The sequence below is a fragment of the Aspergillus saccharolyticus genome (assembly GCF_003184585.1).
Source record: "Aspergillus saccharolyticus JOP 1030-1 unplaced genomic scaffold BP01scaffold_31, whole genome shotgun sequence".
NCBI lineage: Eukaryota > Fungi > Ascomycota > Eurotiomycetes > Eurotiales > Aspergillaceae > Aspergillus > Aspergillus saccharolyticus.
The window spans coordinates 219,306-236,002 of NW_020290641.1; the positions used below are offsets into that span (position 1 = coordinate 219,306).

At 56.6% G+C, this 16,697-nt stretch overlaps 6 protein-coding genes across 6 annotated transcripts; 3 read left to right on the plus strand and 3 right to left on the minus strand.

Moving 5' to 3' along the window:
* Positions 1-2,026: 2,026 nt before the first annotated feature.
* BP01DRAFT_345992 (cytochrome P450) lies at positions 2,027-3,807 on the plus strand (the record flags this gene model as incomplete). The annotated part of the gene is made up of 4 exons (XM_025573617.1): positions 2,027-2,255; positions 2,326-2,513; positions 2,568-2,692; positions 2,763-3,807. The coding sequence occupies 4 exons, from the start codon at positions 2,027-2,029 to the stop codon at positions 3,760-3,762; spliced, it is 1,542 nt and encodes a 513-aa protein (XP_025428861.1). The 3' UTR covers positions 3,763-3,807.
* A 697-nt stretch (positions 3,808-4,504) lies between these two features.
* On the minus strand, positions 4,505-5,901 carry BP01DRAFT_393903 (SDR family oxidoreductase; the record flags this gene model as incomplete). Its single annotated transcript, XM_025578277.1, has 4 exons — positions 4,505-5,083; positions 5,154-5,336; positions 5,399-5,526; positions 5,598-5,901. The coding sequence occupies 4 exons, from the start codon at positions 5,899-5,901 to the stop codon at positions 4,505-4,507; spliced, it is 1,194 nt and encodes a 397-aa protein (XP_025428862.1).
* A 105-nt stretch (positions 5,902-6,006) lies between these two features.
* On the minus strand, positions 6,007-6,865 carry BP01DRAFT_126216 (uncharacterized protein). Its single transcript, XM_025570443.1, has one exon. The coding sequence runs from the start codon at positions 6,740-6,742 to the stop codon at positions 6,293-6,295; it is 450 nt and encodes a 149-aa protein (XP_025428863.1). The 5' UTR covers positions 6,743-6,865; the 3' UTR covers positions 6,007-6,292.
* A 699-nt stretch (positions 6,866-7,564) lies between these two features.
* BP01DRAFT_126213 (uncharacterized protein) lies at positions 7,565-9,382 on the minus strand. The gene is made up of 6 exons (XM_025570442.1): positions 8,941-9,382; positions 8,846-8,882; positions 8,711-8,781; positions 8,270-8,649; positions 8,152-8,213; positions 7,565-8,076 (listed from the first exon to the last, which is right to left on the minus strand). Exons 1-6 carry the CDS (start codon positions 9,136-9,138, stop codon positions 7,727-7,729), a joined length of 1,098 nt encoding a protein of 365 aa, XP_025428864.1. The 5' UTR covers positions 9,139-9,382; the 3' UTR covers positions 7,565-7,726.
* A 357-nt stretch (positions 9,383-9,739) lies between these two features.
* Positions 9,740-12,871, plus strand: BP01DRAFT_417708 (trichothecene efflux pump). The gene is made up of 11 exons (XM_025579273.1): positions 9,740-10,375; positions 10,428-10,461; positions 10,535-10,587; positions 10,655-11,156; positions 11,212-11,304; positions 11,366-11,480; positions 11,531-11,597; positions 11,658-11,822; positions 11,902-12,043; positions 12,149-12,484; positions 12,578-12,871. Exons 1-11 carry the CDS (start codon positions 10,211-10,213, stop codon positions 12,601-12,603), a joined length of 1,698 nt encoding a protein of 565 aa, XP_025428865.1. The 5' UTR covers positions 9,740-10,210; the 3' UTR covers positions 12,604-12,871.
* Positions 12,872-13,507: 636 nt separating this feature from the next.
* Positions 13,508-16,528, plus strand: BP01DRAFT_367851 (MFS general substrate transporter; the record flags this gene model as incomplete). The annotated part of the gene is made up of 10 exons (XM_025576480.1): positions 13,508-13,774; positions 13,853-14,113; positions 14,176-14,727; position 14,798; positions 14,879-15,491; positions 15,576-15,619; positions 15,749-15,880; positions 16,044-16,065; positions 16,145-16,151; positions 16,418-16,528. 10 exons carry the CDS (start codon positions 13,508-13,510, stop codon positions 16,526-16,528), a joined length of 2,010 nt encoding a protein of 669 aa, XP_025428866.1.
* Between the last annotated feature and the right edge of the window lie 169 nt (positions 16,529-16,697).

Sequence of the window (16,697 nt, forward strand, 5' to 3'; positions counted from 1 at the left end):
CTCCGCAAAAGTACGGAGTACGGATCTTTTCATCTGACACAGCGTCTGTGTCGAGCGGTTAGCAGCGCTGGGCCGGATCGTCGGCGCGGGCCATCGTTCCGGACGGGGAAAAGAAATGAAACCCGCCGATCGCGACAGCCCTGCAATTGACAAATGACAGATCCCTTACGGGTTGAGCGTTCTGCTTGCTTCCTGGCGCGTGCATACGATGTTGAACAAGCCTGCAGGTGTCTCCACGCCTGTTGCCTGCCGCACAATTCCTATTCTTACGCGTCCCCACCCGAGTATAAGTTGCCTGCTGCTGACGTGTCAAAAGGAATTAGTAGTTAGAGTAGGTAGCCTTAGTACGTACTTATTTCCGAGGCCAGCAGGATCTTGAATGACCGGCGTCTGACTTGGGAGGGCAAGCCCAGACGCATTCACTGCAATCGGCTTAGGGCAAAGCAGCCGCCACAGTAGTAGACTGGCGGAGAACTGGCGGTGGAGAGACTGACTTGAGAGTGATTGTCTCAAGCCTGTGCTGAGAGGTTTGTCGTGGGTTCCAGGATTCAAACCCCGGTTGATACTTTCCATCATATGTCAGTCCGGAACAATGGCCTTGGATTGGGTTACGTGTGCTTTTTCTTTTCCTGGGCTCAGGTAAGGAGTCCGGCTGTCTGCACAGAAGGGACCAGATTCTCCCCACCATCGACCATCGTATGTATGTCTGGAGCAGTTCATGGGAACACGCACCCCCCCTCCCCCCCCTCAATGCGCCACGACGGAAGAGGCTGATGCGGGAATCGCCCATCGCAATCCCCTCAATTCCGGGGGATTTCCCCGGCCCTCACAGCTCAGGCCCATCCCCATCGCCGACTCTCCGAATGCTCTGGCCCTTGAAGCTGGGAGCTGGACGACCGTTGGTACAGTAGGGTGGGGAACAGTCATTCAATTGGCAACAATTAACTTCTTCCAAATCACTACTCTCCATGGCAGCTTGCCGAACGAGACAACGTCATGTTCCCTCTTCCTGCAGAGGAAACTGTTGACGACGCAAGCTGTCGAAAGTACCACAGTTCTCGAAGTCGCCCATCTCCTCCCACCGCAAACGGCAAGTAGGTGAGAGCAAGAATGTCGATCGGACGGCGGTGCGCGCATTAGTGGCCTTTAGTGGCTCTTAGCTGCCTTTGGTGGCCGCAAAAGCACTGTTGCGCGGTGGGGCTCAATTTGAAGCAGTCGATGCGATAGGTTACATTGTGCCATGAGGGGCATCATGGTTCATGTTTTAAAGCCCTATCACCTCGCTCGAATTAAGGGATAGGGAGGGAGGAGAAGATTGTCGGTTATGGAGTCGGTCCTGATTTCCAACCCACCAGCATCCGCAGGCAGACCTTTGTTCTTTCGTAAGAGTGAACTCGACAGGGAAGAGCCCTGTTCCTCGAGTCAACTTGGTGGTTCTGACACCTGTCAACGGTCGCTAGTCACCCGAATTCGCGATCATACTTCGATCTTTGCGAATGATGAAGTGAAATCGGCTTCTTCCGGGGGCCACTGTGGTGTACAACCCAGGAGGCCACGAGGTGCCGTTGAACCCTAAGTCTCGTACAGTAGATGAGCCGAAGCCCTTCAGCCTGTCAGAACCCCCCTGACACCCACCCACCATGACCACCCCCGCCCCCCAACGGTGCTCCAGTCCGGATGACTGGCCCATTAGACTCTAGGTCCTCCCGAAACAGGCTTGACAAGTAGACCATCTCCGTGTCTTGGTTGGACGCTCGGAGACCTCTTTCACTTGGTGGCACGAAGGACGGATTGCACGTTGTCCCCTGCTCCAGCTCGTGCCAATGAGATACCAATTGCGATGCAAGCGGACCCTAATTTGCCCTCTACCCACTCCGATCAGCTATAGTCGAGGCCCCTTGCTGGGCTCGGCGAGCATTAAGGAGACCGACGTTGCGTGGCCGGGGGGAGATCAGACGATGGTCGTATCTTTAAGAGCTCGACTCTCCGGCCTCTGCGACTCGCTTGCCTCGTTCACTCGACAATCATGGGCCTAGAGAACCTCTTGTCGCAGGTCACCCTTGCCAGGGTGGCTCTGGGTGTGATCGCGTATGTCGTCCTGAAAGGCGTCTACCAGATCATCTACTACCGCTTCTTCCATCCGCTCGCGAAGTTTCCTGGGCCTTTCTGGGGCAGCGTCACTCGCCTTTGGATCGCCTGGCATAATCTGCGCCAGACGGAGCTACCGACCTGCTCTGCGCTGATCCAGAAATATGGTAGATGCTCCCGAGGGGGACATAGCACTCCATAAACCACGCATCTGACGCTGATTTCTCTTGAATTCAGGCCCTGTCGTCCGCATTACCCCGACTCTGCTGCTGGTCAGCGACCCAACCAAGCTTCCGGACATCTACCATCGCCAGGCCGACAAGACCGGCCACTACATCACCGGCTCGTTCGGCGAAACCGAGTCGTTGTTCAACATGCGCTCGCACAAGACCCACGCCACGTTCCGCAAGCACATTGCCGGACCGGTAGGCTCTGCCATCCACCTGTCGATTGAGACGCGGGACTGACGCCCGTGACAGTACAGTTTCAGCAACGTGAAGAAGATGGAGCCGTTGATCGACCTGCGCCTGCAAGAGTGGCTGGACAAACTCGACGAGAAGTTCTCCCGCACCGGAACACCCTTTGACTTTGCCTGGTGGGCAGTGTACGTGACCCCACCTCTTCTGCCCGTCTCGCGCACGGCACTCCACTAACTTCCCCCTGCGACATGCCAGCTACATGGCCTACGACATCATCAGCGAGGTCGGCTTCGGCGCCCCCTTCGGCTTCGTCGCGCAAGCCCACGACGTCGGCGGCCTGATCCAAGGCTTCCACGACGGGCTGCCCGCATTCGGACTCCTGGCGCGCCTCCACCCCTTCACCAGCTGGATGAAAACCACCTGCCTCAAGAAATACCTCGTCGCCACCCCGGCGGACCCCTCCGGGGTAGGGGTGCTCATGCGGTTCCGCGACAGGCTCATCGCGCAACGCCTGCGCGACCTCGCCGAGAAGAAGGACATCGGCCGCGTCGACCTCCTGCAGACCTTCCTCGAAGCCCGCACGGAGACCGACCAGCCCCTGGACATGGAGTACATCAAGGCGGAGGTGCTGCTCGTGCTGCTCGCCGGCGCCGACACGACGGGCACCGTCTTCCAGGCGCTGGTGCACAACCTCCTGACCCACCGCGACGTGTACGCGCGCATGATGGCCGAGATTGATGGAGCGATCGCCCGGGGAGTGTTGCCCGAGGGCGCCGTCCCTCAGTATGCGGACGTCCTCGATCATCTGCCCTACTATGTGGCGTGTGTGCGGGAGACGATCCGGTTGAATCCCCCCGCGCCGAATCTCTTCCCCCGGTATGTGGCGGAGCCGGGGATGGAGCTGTACGGGAAATTCGTGCCCCCCGGCACCGAGATCTCGGGCAATCCGTGGATTATGCATCGCGACAGAAAGGTGTTTGGGGAGGACGCGGAGGAGTTCCGGCCGGAACGATGGCTGGATGTGGAACGGGCGAAGGTGTTGAACAAGTATATCTTTACGTTTGGGTATGGAGCGCGGGTGTGTTTGGGGAGGGAGATCGCGATGATGGAGTTGTTCAAGGGGCCGTTGCAGTTCTTTCGACACTATACCCCCCAGATCGTCCCGGATAAGCCGGTTGCCCGGTTCGTGATTCAGGGGGGGGTCGGGCATTGGACCGATATGTGGTTGACGATCGAGAAGCGGAAGACGGCGTAATGGGTAGTTGTTGAGTTGGATTAGACAATTAACAGGAAGGAAAAGGGTCAAGTTAGTTATTTATTTGCAAAAGACAGGGACTGATTCTGTGTGACATCGAAACAAGGCAGTTTGTTCTTGCATACTGGACTACTTTCGGTGGTCGAATCAATATCAAGCTAACGTGTAGTCCCTTTCCCACCTCATGTCAAGAATGCGATTTCTCTTCCATACCTTCGCGGAGATGTTTGTAGCTTAGGCAACCTGAGTGGTATTCTCGTTTCCTCAATGGCAAAGATCAGAACTCAGTTTCACGATCTCTTAGCTGGTGTTGTTTGTGGGCAGAAATGATTGGGGTGTTGGTCTCACTTAGGGCTGAGCGCAAGTGCTCAACAACCGCAGCCATACACTCTTCAACATATTGTCATAAAACTGGGTTGGAAAACATCCCAGAATCGTAGCAGTTGGCATCATTCAATACACGCCTCTCATTCTCATGGAGAATCCACACGGGGAATGCTCCACCCCGTTCTCCATACTGGTCGCCGCTCTGTGGTGCATGCGGCGCGATGGAACTATTCTGTAAAGCGAGGCTAAGTCTGAATCGAGCACTTTGTCTCTGTCTCGCCTAGCGAGCGATCCCCTGAGCCCTAATGGCGCTGAATGGGAAATCGGAGTTTGCTCACTCACTACCGCATGGCCCAGATGGCTATATTCAATGATGATCCCACCCCCCAATCCTATCCACAAATAACCCACCCAGCTAGAACAACAATCCACACTTCCTCACCCTCTCAAACGCCCTCCCCCACGACTCCTCCACCCCCAACTCCTCCGCAAACCCGACACTCCTCGCCCTGCGCAAATCAAACTCCCGATCAAAGTCCATCAACCGCAAGCTCCCCATCCTCGCCCCGGTATTATGCACACTCCGATCAATCACCTCCTCCCGCAACCCCTTCTCCCGACACAGCTGCCGCACCGTATCCCAATGCTGTTCCATGAACGCCGTCGGATGCAGCGCCGCCGCGTCGGGCCCCGTCCCCTCAAGCCCGAAGTACCGGGCGAGAGCGGGCCAGCGCTCCGACCACGCAACGGGCCGGGCGCTGTCGGCGATGTTGAAGGCCCTCCCCGCCACCATCTCTGGGGCTTGCAGGGAGACGTGGATGCAGAACCGCGCGATGATGTCTTGGTTGGAGTCGGTGGAGGTGAGGGTCCAGGTGGTGGTGTTGCCGGGGAAAGGGACGCGGGCGTTCACGCCGTGGATGTGTCGGTAGAGACTGAGGTAGATGCCCATGGTCTGGGCCATGCAGTTTGCGTTACCGAAGGGGGCGACTCCGACCTGGTGGTCACCATGTGGGTTTAGTTTGAGAGACGGAGAGGGATGGGCTGGGCAGAGTAGGGGGAGGTACAATCACATCCGGCCGCACTTCACACCACGACCACGGCTTCCCGGCGCTCAGCTCCTTCAGCAGGTCGACCTCGTGGTAGTAGAACAGGTCTTTGGCGTACTCGGCCGGCACACGCGGCAGATCCTCGCTCAGCGGGGTCTGTCCGCGGAAAGGGAATTTGTCGAGCAGGTAGACGCCGTAGGCCTGGGAGGGTCAGATCCCGACTGCAATGCGGGGGGGGAAGGGGAGCAGGTGGTGTCAGTTACCTTTGTGCCGGTGATCAGCGTCACGAAGGCGAGGTTAGGTGAGATCCGCTCCAGGGTCTGCACGGCAGCGCGCAGCATCTCCTTGTTCACACGGCATTCTTCGGCGGGGTCGTCGTTGGCGCGGTAGGCTGTGTGGCACGCGGGGTCAGTGATAAACTCAGGGGATGAGGATGCAGGGGGTTTGGGAGGTCAGACATACCCGCATAATACACATGGCTGATCGTCTCGACGGATGGGATCTCCGTCTGCAACGTGGCCGCCAGGGCCGGATCGTCGCCCGCCAGCAGGTCCACGCCCGACACAATCTGCAAGCGATCGTCCGAGGGCCATTGAGCCTCCTCGCGGCGGAACGCACGGTTCGCCACGGCGGTCACTCTGCTGAATGTGCCGGGCGCTGGGTAGTCGGAGAGCAGCTGGTTGACCAGCGCCCAGCCGTTAATGCCCGAGCATCCGAAGACGATCGCATGGTGGCCCTGGTTGGGGATTGGGGGGTGTTCCTGCATGATGGAGTAGTACTTTACTGTGGTGTAATGGTTGGTGGCAGAGGAGGTTTGGGAATGGGATCCATGCGACAGATGGGTTGCCCGTCCCCCTGCTCACATTCTGGCGTCGACTTGCACATGGGTGATTCAGGGGTCCACGGCAGGCTGGTGGCATGGTTCTGCGTCCAATGCAGGAGTGGGCTTCTGGCTTTGGTCAGCTTCGATTCGTCGGTCGAATCCGACGTTGCGACTGGAGAGGAACGAACGGGTGACTGTCCGAGTCAGAACACGAATAGGTGTGTTCGGACTCCGGAGTGCTGAATTTGCTAGTCACCCTGTGGACAACTACGTCCACACTGTCGGCAAGTCGCCGACCTCAAATTAACCACGACCAAGAGGTGAAGACTTGGCCTCAGGCGATAGGTGGAGACAGCGGACGGGCGGCCATTACCGCGGATGTGTCAAGAAATGCCCCGGAGGTGGCCCCGGAGGGCAAGCTGGACTGAATTGGGATATGGTGGGTACAAGATCGGTGGAAAGTTCGGGTCCGATATGGGGGGAATTTTCTCTTTTGTCGCTGTGGACCCACTGATGGATGAGGTTGCGTGGTGTCTTTGACCATCCAGGGACATCGAGTTAGGGTTCCGGCTGTCATCCTCTTGGGAGGGGGGGGTGGCGTAAGATAAGATTCTGCTCGGAAATTTCCAGCCTCCTCTTGCTTGCAGCGTTTATTTTCTTCACAACAGTCCCGAGAGATGGGTACAACGACGCAACTCAATGATGCCCATAAGCAGCTTATTGTCTTGTCAGCAGGGGTGGTGCATAGCGTGGTGCGTAAATGCAGTGAAGTGATCGGGTCCATAGGTCTCGAAACCAACAGCCGACTCCCAGCCGACAGGAGAGTACCGTCACCGTCGATCCATAGTATGACTGACTACCTACTCGGTACTGTTCTACTAGGTACTCACAGCTGTATGAATCATATGACGGAGAACTTAACAGTATGGGATGGGTTCTGACAGGCCGCGACATCCAATCCTCATGATGCATGTAGGCAACCAGTCCAGACGGAGGGCATCCGTAGCTACTCACGGAATACTGGCAAGACATGAGTGGACCAGACAAGGCACAAAAATTACATCAAACCATCCTCTTCCACCTGCAATGGAGTGAGTGGAGCTCCATCCCGGGACTAAATCCTACCTGGTGGGTCGCCGGGGGAATATTTAATTCCAGGGCTGGGATTCGATTCCCGTTGGTATGGGATTATCGCCCTTCCGTCTGGAACTAGCGGATGCCTTCGTTTTTTTTTAGCGTCTGGTCGAATTTTCCTTCAGTGCAGACAGACTATGTCTCAGTAACCCCAACATAACCAGACTTGAACACAAGGTAGGGCAAGACCACGGCACAGCCCGCCAAGAGCGGCCCTGAAAATGTCTTGCGCGTCCGGGTAAGACACCCTCCCTGGTGGCATCAGGGGTTGGAAAGAAGAAATCCTTAGCTTCGCGACCGTCTCTTGCATAAGCTTAGATTAGCTTACTCCATCCTGCTTCATCCTGCTCCATCCTGCTCCATCCTACTCCATCCCACTCCTAGAGGTGCTACTGCAGCCTAGACCATCAGGCTAAGCCAAACTGGCAAAGACTCCGGCGGGCCTTGATTCCCACCCCTCTCTGTGGGCCCGATCCAGTGACCGTGTTTGGTATGTAACTAGTCGATCTGTCGCTCTTCCGTGCATCTCAGTTCAATAGGCGTGGCATTATTATCGTAGACTACAGTGTGGTGTGTAGAGGGATGGAGGGGACAGGTGGCACAAAGGAAATGGGGGGAGGCAACGACCAGCATCTCAGTCACTCTGATTCACGCTCACATGGGTCGTGATCTGGATGCCCGCGACAGGGAAGATCCGCTCCTCCGAGCCCGTCAGACTGGCCTCGATATCCGCCCGGCTCTCGCCCGTCACCGTGTCCAGCTTGATGCTCTGATGGGCCAGCGACCGTCCCTGCGTCGTGCGCCGGCCCGAGGTGCCGTACATGCGCGATCGACCGGTCGAGTCGCCCTTGCTGGACAGCCCCAGCAGGCGCTGCAGGGCGGGGAAGCGGAAGGTGATGAGACTCTTGAACGAGGGAATGCAGGCAATGAAGATGGCCACGGCCACCTCCACACTGGACCAGTTAAGTGGGTTCACCAGCGTCCCTGCCGCCGCAGGTTAGATGCATGTGTCCATAAAAAGAAAGTGGATGACGAGAGGGGGGGGGGGGCAACACTTACACGTGTGATCCAGCGAGAAATTACTGATATAAGTTGCCCGGATGATACTCGTCACAGAGACCCTGCGGTTATCGATTAGCATGGGGCAGAATTGCTACGGAGCACCCAGGTTGCGTACAGGACTCCCAGGCCGAACATAACCACCAAGCCCGCGCGTTTGCCTCGGGTCATGTTCAATTGCACCAGTTTCGGGATCGGGAGGGCAAAAATGGTCAAGTCGGTTGCCAGTCTGATGCCAAAGGAGATGTAGTAGAATGCGGTCAGCTGCAAGCATTTCCCCGGGACCATGCCGGTGGGATCCCAGGCCTTGTGGATCGGGGTGCACTGGAAGACGACGACCAGGCACTCCTCGATCGTCTCTGCTACCAGCAGGGCGAACAGGCTCCAGCAGACAATTCGAAATGTTTTCCCCGGGAAGATCTGGAGGTATAGAACACAGAAGGAGCACTTGACGGTGCCCAGAGCGATCAGGTAGGCGATCATGGTAGCGAAGTCGAGCTGGAGACCAGAGGGCAAGTCAGTGCATGCCGTCAGTTGGTGGGGAGGTGTCTCTGCAGACCTTCAGGAACATCGTCAGGGTGGCATCGCTTTTGACCGTCGCGATGTGTCGCCCGAAGCCATAGTCGGTCACTGGAGGCTCAATGGTCAGTAGTCTGATATGGAATGCGCGCAGACAAGTCACGCAGAAACTCACTTAAGATGCAAAGAATGCATAGCGCGAGTGTAAAAGCCTGTACGCTCAGCAATGTTAGTCCATCAACGAAGCCCTAGCCAAGACCGCAAACGCACCCAGCTCACTATGCACAAATAATCATCGGCCCCAAGTCCAGAGAGATACTGCGTCCGCACGAAGACCCGCACCAGCACCCCAAAGCTCGCAATTACCATCAGCACCGTGTTGCAGACGATGATCGACGGGACTCGCGAGGCATCGAGGTCGGCCGATGAATTGGACGAAGACTCCTCTCTGAAGGTCAGGTCCTCCATAATACCGGCCTTGCTGGGCAATCAAGAAGCAAAGGCAGGCGCAGGAAAGAGACAACCTTAGGGCCTAGATGAAGTACGCAGTGACAGCAACGAGGTAATCTAGCAGACGTCCTGGGCCTTTCTATCTTGTGCCCAGGGGTGAAGGGAAGGAATGCAAGGAGGGTCTTTGCCACCGCCATTATTCTCCGGGACTCTCCCGTAATCTCGGGGAAAAGGCAGTGTTCCTTTGACCCATTCAGGATTTATTCCTTGGGATTAGTATTGTAGAGGGCCTCCAGTCGGTACCTCCGGAGTGTTGGGTGTCTCTGATGCACGCCTTGGGTTCTGCAACGGGACTCGGGAGTCTCTCTAAATTGGCTTCAAGCGGCAGGACAGGCAACTCTGCTGGCATTTTTTTGTCTGTCATTTATTTCTTCTCCGTGCCATGCAACCAATGCTCAACAGAGCACTCTAGATCGATCGGGGGCGACTGGATTGGCTGATGTAGTTCAAGTCACCCATTCGCCAAGTCCGGCTCCACTCCAACTACTGCGGGCCTTCAATATCGCGCAAGGACCGTCGCCGATTTTGTGGTCCTGATGAACCCTAAGCGGTCTCTCTCTGTCTTTTCTCACACCCCCTCCACCTCCCCCCCTCGACTCCTCTCTTCTGCTGCTGCTGCCAATGCAAGGATTGACTACTGTCTCTTTCCCCTCCCTTCCCCACTCACCCACCACCCAGGTACGTATCGACTCCCAGACTAGCCATCGCATGGTGATTCTTGGTATTCCGTTCATGGCTTGTTCGCCGTGTCTGTAGTTTCGTGTGCCAGTAGCTTTCCCATCGTGCCAGTCAACAATCTAGACTGCTGAAATGAGATGGGTTGCCGTTCCAGTCCGGGTTGACGACTCTCTAGCGCATTTTCGCCTCGTGGCGGTTGCCTCTTCCCTGCATACGGCCATGCTGGGTCTACTTTAACTATCCGCATGCCTGCAGCTGAGACATCTTCTTCTTTTTTTCTACCTCCAGCACACCCTCTCTGCCTTCTGTTTCTCTGTTGCAGGATCCCTGTCACCACCTTCGAGGGGCACCCATGGCGGACGAGAAGACTCCGCAGCCCGTGGCGGGCTCTATTCAGGGCCACCAGGTCGACTTGAACCAGATGCCAAGCGGATACTATCGCAGTCCCAACTTCATCGGCTCCGTGGTCGCTGTCTGTTTGATGGCCATCAGTCTGTACCTGGGTTATGTCTTGCCGGTGCGTCGTCCGGGACAGGACAATTCAGTCATGGTCTCTGACTTTTCCATAGGTCAACAGCTTGACTGCGATCAATGAAGATCTCGGTAAGTCTCCATCGCCCCTGAAACGGGGCCGATCGGGGTGGCATCCGCTGATCGTCTCTGCTTGTGCGCACAGGACCGGACCCCAACTATAGCATGATTTCGACGGTGTTCACCTTAATCTCCGGAGTACGCCGATTCCCCTGCTGGATGATGATGCCGATGATGCCGTGATGCATACTGATTGGTGTTATAGGTCGGACTGCTGCTGGTCGGCCGTCTGGGAGATATCTTCGGTCGTCGGTATATCCTCATCGGCGGACAGGTGCTGGGACTGATTGGGGCCATTGTCTGCGCGACCGCGAAGAACGTCCCGACGGTGATCGGTGGCAGTGTCTTGTGTGGATTGGCTGCTGCCGTGCAGTTGACCTTCACCTTCGTGATCGCGGAGTTGGTTCCCAACCGGGCTCGTCCTGTGGTCAACGCCAGCATCTTCATCACCACCCTCCCCTTCTCCGCCTTCGGCTCCATCATCGCCAATGATTTTGTCGCCCACACGGCAGCCTCGTGGCGCTGGACGTACTACCTGAACATGATCACCTGCGGTTTGTCCATCATCCTGCTGGTGCTCTTCTACTTCCCACCGGGCTGGGACCGGAAGCGTGGTGAGCAGAGCCGCCTGGAGGGGCTGAAGAAGTTCGACTGGATCGGCTTCGTTCTCTACGCCGCTGGTGTGGTGCTGGTGCTGTTGGGTCTTTGTATGTTTCCGGTTCCCTGGCGTCTGCTGTGCTCTTACTGATGCAGCGTTGTTAGCGTGGGGAGGAACCTCGTACGCATGGTCTTCTGCTCACGTCGTTGCCGTGCTGGTGGTCGGCTTTATCTCGATCCTGGTCTTTGCTCTCTACGGTATGTCCTGCTGCTCCCCCCCCAACAGACACCCAGACACCCCTCCTGAACGCGACGACAGAAATCTACGCGCCCCTCGAGCAGCCCCTGCTCCCCATGTCCCTCCTGCGCAACCCCGGCTATGCGGCGACCGTGTGCTCCGCCCTGGTGGGCAACATGGTGTACTTCTCCATGAGGTGAGACCCCGCCCCCCTCCGTGTAGCTGCCAGAGCCCTAACTGTCGTAGTCTCTTGTGGCCCGAGGCGGTGCTCTACCTGTTCACCACCGACACGATCAAAGCCGGCTGGCTCTCGGTGAGTGGCGCCTATACTGTACCATCCTCCCACTGAGTGATCTTTCAACTGACAGCCCAGATCACCACCGGAGTAGGAGTCATCGTGGGGGAGATCGCCGCCGGGCTATTCATGAAGCCGATCGGCTTCTCCAAGTACCAGCTCATCGCGTCGACGGTGACCATCACCGCGTTCTCCGGTGCCTTGGCGGCCATCAACCAGCACCGCCAGGCCTATGGTATTGCCGTACGTGCCCCCCCTCGTCTCATTGTCACTTCCCCTTCCCCAAGGAATCATCCTTACTCACCGTTGGCATGCAATCTAGTTCACCGCCATCGGCGGCTTCGCAGTCGGCTACCTCGAGCTCATCACCATCATCATGTGCCCGTTATATTGTAAACCAGAGGATATCGGCCTCGCCAGTGGATTCCTGGGCTCCGCGAAGCAGATCTTTGGCACTATCGCCAGTAAGTTCAGCCGCACCCTGCAACCAGCCCTGTCGCATCTTACCTTTCTCTCTCTCTCTCTCTCTCTCTCTCTTTCTCGCAATGACAACATGCTAATGGGTATAGCGGCCATCTACGTCGCCATCCTCTCCAACCGCATCACCGCTAACATTCCCACCACCGTCTCCGCCGCCGCCACGCAGGCCGGCCTCCCGGCAAGCTCTTTGGCCGACTTGCTGGAGGCGGTCGCGGCGGGCACCACTGCCGCCCTCGAGGCGGTGCCCGGCATGACGAGCACGGTCCTGGCGGCGGTGGCCGACGCGGAGAAGACGGCATACGCGATGTCCTTCCGCACGGTGTTCTGCGTGAGTATTGCGTTTGGGGGGTTGTCAATTATCGCGTCATTGTTTTCGCGGGAGGTGGATACGAGGTTGGATGGGGAGGTGGCGGCGACGTTGCAGGGTATGGGGGAGAGGGGGGATGAGGAGGGAACGGGGAAGAGGAGTGTGGATGAGGGAGTTTGTTGAGGGACTGTGCTGAATAATGATCGTTGAGTGAGGTGTGGTGAGAGTTTTGATTGAGATGCCTTTCTTGACTTGCGATTAATGCGGTATTGTTTATGCTAAGTGAGGGGATGCGGTCTGAGTCATTTATGAATCCTTATGAAATTTGCTGCCTCAGGCTCGAGAGTGTGACAGGGTAAACAAACACGGCAAACCAGAAGAGAGGGAAGATCACGTGCTGGTGAGCTTGTTGCTCTCGATGCCTGAGGCAGAAACAGCGACGCCAGCATCTGCTCGGAACTGTAAGGAAGGTGAGACGCTGAGATCAAAAACACCATGAGACTGATAAGACACAGCATGGAGCTGCTCACCTGTTGAGATGGGTGGCGTTGTGCCTCGTTTAATAGGATCCACATCCCCTTGCATTCTGGAGCTGCTACGGTACCTGCAGCGTCAAGTACCGGCTGTCTCGGCAGTTGTAATCAAGTGATCATGATCGTTCGCTCTCACCACATCTCCTCCATCCATGGTAGTTCGCCGATGGCATGAGAATGGCATGCAGAAGAGATCGGTGAAGGTGAGAAGAATCCCAGTGAAGGCGGGGATGTCGCCAAGCAGCTTCAGCTTATCGCTTAGGCACCGGCAAAGGGTTGATCCTCTCGGTTGGAGAAATGCGGGGAACACCTCCTCCTCTGAACTGGGGTCTCTGTATACCCCGGATTGACTCTGTACTCCTGGTTGCGATGAAGAAGATGAAGGGAAAATGGAGACAGAGATCTTCTCTGGAAGACCTCCCAGATAGACCAATCACTGCTCAATGCGAGACTGAAAATTGGGTGCAGAAGCTTCAAAAGACCCGACAGTGAATCAAAACAGCAAGGATTCTCTCCGACTTCCCCATAAAATCCACGCAAGGGACAGCCTGTCGATCATTGGCAGCATGACTCAGCCCCCGCACCGCATTGAATCCCCCCGATGCCCGATGGCTTGGAGTTGTGGAGGAAGAGGACAGGGGAGCTCTCTCCCTCCCTCTCTCTCTCTCTCTCTTCCCATCTTCTCTTTCTGTCGCCAATTGACCGTCATTTCACTCCTGCGACACCATCACCCCATGAAGACCAAGGAAATGGACGCACCCCCCGAGAAAGCCCACGGGCTGCACGACCCCGAACTCTCCAAGCCCACCCTCGAACACCTGCACGCAATCGACGATCCCGACCTCGGTCTAAGCGAGGAGGAAAAAGCCACTCTCGTACGTGCCAGGCTCGTGCGGCGCGGAACAGGGGAGATTGGTGCAAGGCAGGCAATTGACCGTTGGTCTCGTTTCTAGGACCGACGTCTCCTCCGCAAACTCGACCGACGCCTCATCCCCTGGCTGTCGCTGCTGTACCTCGCCTCCTTCCTCGACCGCACCAACATCGGCAATGCGAAGCTCGAGGGCCTGCAGACGGCGTTGCACATGAGCAATGCCCAGTACAACGCCTCGTTGACCGTCTTCTTCGTCTCGTACTCGGTGTTTGAGCCCCTGACCAATGTGCTACTGAAGCGCACGCGCCCGAGTCTGTTCATTCCGACCATCCTCGTTCTCTGGGTAGGTTTGCTGCACCCACCCGCTGTCGCATTTAAAGCGTGCGCGATTAACCGCCCCGGCAGGGCATCTGCATGACCACCATGGGCCTCGTCCACAACTACGGCGGCCTCCTCACCGCGCGCTGGTTCCTGGGTCTCGCCGAGGCCGGCCTCTTCCCCGGTATCAGCTACTACCTGTCGTGCTGGTACCGCCGCGCCGAGTTCGGCATCCGCATGGCCGTCTTCTTCTCGGCCGCCGCGCTGGCCGGCTCCTTCGGCGGGCTGCTGGCGGCCGCGATCGCGCAAATGGACGGGGTCGGCGGGAAGGAAGGCTGGGCCTGGATTTTCATTCTCGAGGGGCTCGCCACCGTCGTCCTGGGGGCGATGTCGTACTGGCTGGTGTACGATTTCCCCGACCGCGCAGCCTTCCTCAGTGAGGCGGAGCGCAAGCGGGTGCTGCGCCGGCTGGCGGCGGATACGCAGGGGAGCGGGGCGCGCGAGCAGCAGTTCAAGTCGGCGTATGTGTGGGCGAGCCTCCAGGACTCAAAGACCTGGCTGGGGTGTGTGATCTACATGGGGGCGGACGGGGCGTTGTATGCGTTTTCGCTGTTCGTGCCGACGATTATCAATGGACTGGTGAGTCTTCCTTGGCTGAGTGACTGACGGAGTGAATGAGATTAATCCTGACTGTGTACACTCTGAGTAGGGTAATTTCTCCCGGCTGCTCGCAACTCTCCAGGGATCGGGGAATATAGCTACTATACTTTGTACTAACCCCCGCATGCAGGCTACTCCTCCACCCGCGCGCAACTCCTCAGCGTCCCCCCCTACGCCTGCGCCGCCATCCTCACCGTGACCATCGGCTACCTGGCCGACCGCACCCGCCAGCGCGGCCTCTACAACATCGTCGTCTCCCTCGTCGGCATCGCGGGCTTCATCATGCTCCTCGCCGCCGAGTCCGCGGGCGTGCAGTACGCGGGCGTCTTCCTTGGCGCGATGGGCATTTACCCCTGTATCGCGAACACGATCTCGTGGGTGAGCAATAATGTCGAAGGTGCGCCAGTCCCCTGCCACCCTTCTACCCAATTTCTAATTATTCCTGAAGGGGTCTACAAACGCGGCATAACCCTAGGCCTCATGATCGGCTGGGGCAACCTCAACGGCATCGTCTCGTCGAACATTTACCGCACGGAGGACGCCCCCCGATTCTATCCGGGCCATGGGGTGGTGTTGGGGTATTTGGTAGTGTTTCTGTTGGGTGGCTCGGTGGTGCAGTATCTGTTGCTCCGGAGGGAGAATCGCCGGCGGGTCCGTGGGGAGCGCGATTATCGCTTGGAGGGGTTGGGGGCGGAGGAGGTGGAGGAGTTGGGGGATCAACGGCCGGGGTTTCTTTATACTTTGTAAGGTGGGGATCAATTGGGGGTTGTGTTTCATTGGGGGTGGGTTGAAGTGAGCTGTTTGAATTGGGGTTGATTGTTGTTTAGTTGTGATGAAATTGACGATTTGGTTTGGGTTTATATTGGAAGCTGTAGGCTGGGGCTGGTTTTGTCGGTTTTCTTAGTGCAGATTCGGTCAACTGGCGAGGGTCTGCGAGGTGGTCTACGCTTGGACTCGGAGCTTTCCCGGCCCCTTTGCAATACTACTTAATCAGTAATAGTTGAGACACTCGAGGCTACCGGGGCAAGAGCCGGAGAGGACAAGGCAATCCCAGTGATAATACTCCCGAGCCTCACGAGAAGAGCCGGACAAGGATACGTACATTCCTTGTTCACTTGGGGCCTGCAGGCAGGTATTAGGAGCCCTAGAGCTAATGCTTAGGGTCTGTGGGCTGTGGGAAAGATATCCTGTGAGTCATTCAGCTAACTAGTATGATTCTGAAGACAGTCGACGGCTTTGTGCAGATGTATAGAACTATAGAGAGGGGCAGGTGATGTTCAAAACAATTTTGCTAGAATTCTTTATATACTTCGACTCGTAAGTCATCTGAGAGATCTTCGAGGTTTAGACTCAGTAGTGATGGCGCTTGGGACTCGTGATTTGACAACTATTATAGATACTATGTGTGTATCCATGCGTCGGAAAGACAATGATTGAAAGGAAATAGAGTTGAACTGCCTTCTGTCTTGCAAGGGCTAGAGAGTTGGTTGTGGGAATTTATCCAAAGTGAAGATACGGAATAAGGGAAGGGACGAAGATACCCCCCAGAAAAAGTAGAACGAAAAAAGAAAGAAACCGCAGGTGCCATTTCAGGTCGCTCTGCTTGGTTTCTTTTCACAGGATAAGAGCCATATATATAGGCCGTGATATATTACTGTGCCGTGTCTAGAAGGAGAATCCGGATCGATGGGAGGCACATAACATATCCTCTTGCCAAGGCTACCTCACCAGATGCTTCTGGAGATTGCACAGGGAAAAGAAAGACAACAGGAGAAAATAGATAGGAATGCAATAAACAACAAACAAGGTAGAGTACGAGACTAGATCTGAAACAAGCGACTGCATCCATCCTTCGCATAAGTTACCTTCGGCTTCATGGCTTCGTACTTTGGGATCGAGCTCAAGTGGTCGATTGTGGGGAACCAGTCAATCCAGTGCATGTAGCACAC

Excerpts from the sequence above, each read along its gene's own strand:
- BP01DRAFT_417708 (XM_025579273.1), top strand. The coding sequence starts at position 10,211 with ATGGCGGACGAGAAGACTCCGCAGCCCGTGGCGGGCTCTATTCAGGGC. Across the intron at positions 10,376-10,427 it reads ACCTGGGTTATGTCTTGCCG|GTCAACAGCTTGACTGCGAT; the intron begins GTGCGTCGTCCG and ends ACTTTTCCATAG. Across the intron at positions 11,823-11,901 it reads GCCAGGCCTATGGTATTGCC|TTCACCGCCATCGGCGGCTT; the intron begins GTACGTGCCCCC and ends CATGCAATCTAG.
- BP01DRAFT_126216 (XM_025570443.1), bottom strand. The coding sequence starts at position 6,742 with ATGGACCCGATCACTTCACTGCATTTACGCACCACGCTATGCACCACC.
- BP01DRAFT_126213 (XM_025570442.1), bottom strand. The coding sequence starts at position 9,138 with ATGGAGGACCTGACCTTCAGAGAGGAGTCTTCGTCCAATTCATCGGCC. Across the intron at positions 8,650-8,710 it reads CCCTGACGATGTTCCTGAAG|CTCGACTTCGCTACCATGAT; the intron begins GTCTGCAGAGAC and ends TCTGGTCTCCAG. Across the intron at positions 8,214-8,269 it reads ATGTTCGGCCTGGGAGTCCT|GGTCTCTGTGACGAGTATCA; the intron begins GTACGCAACCTG and ends CGATAACCGCAG.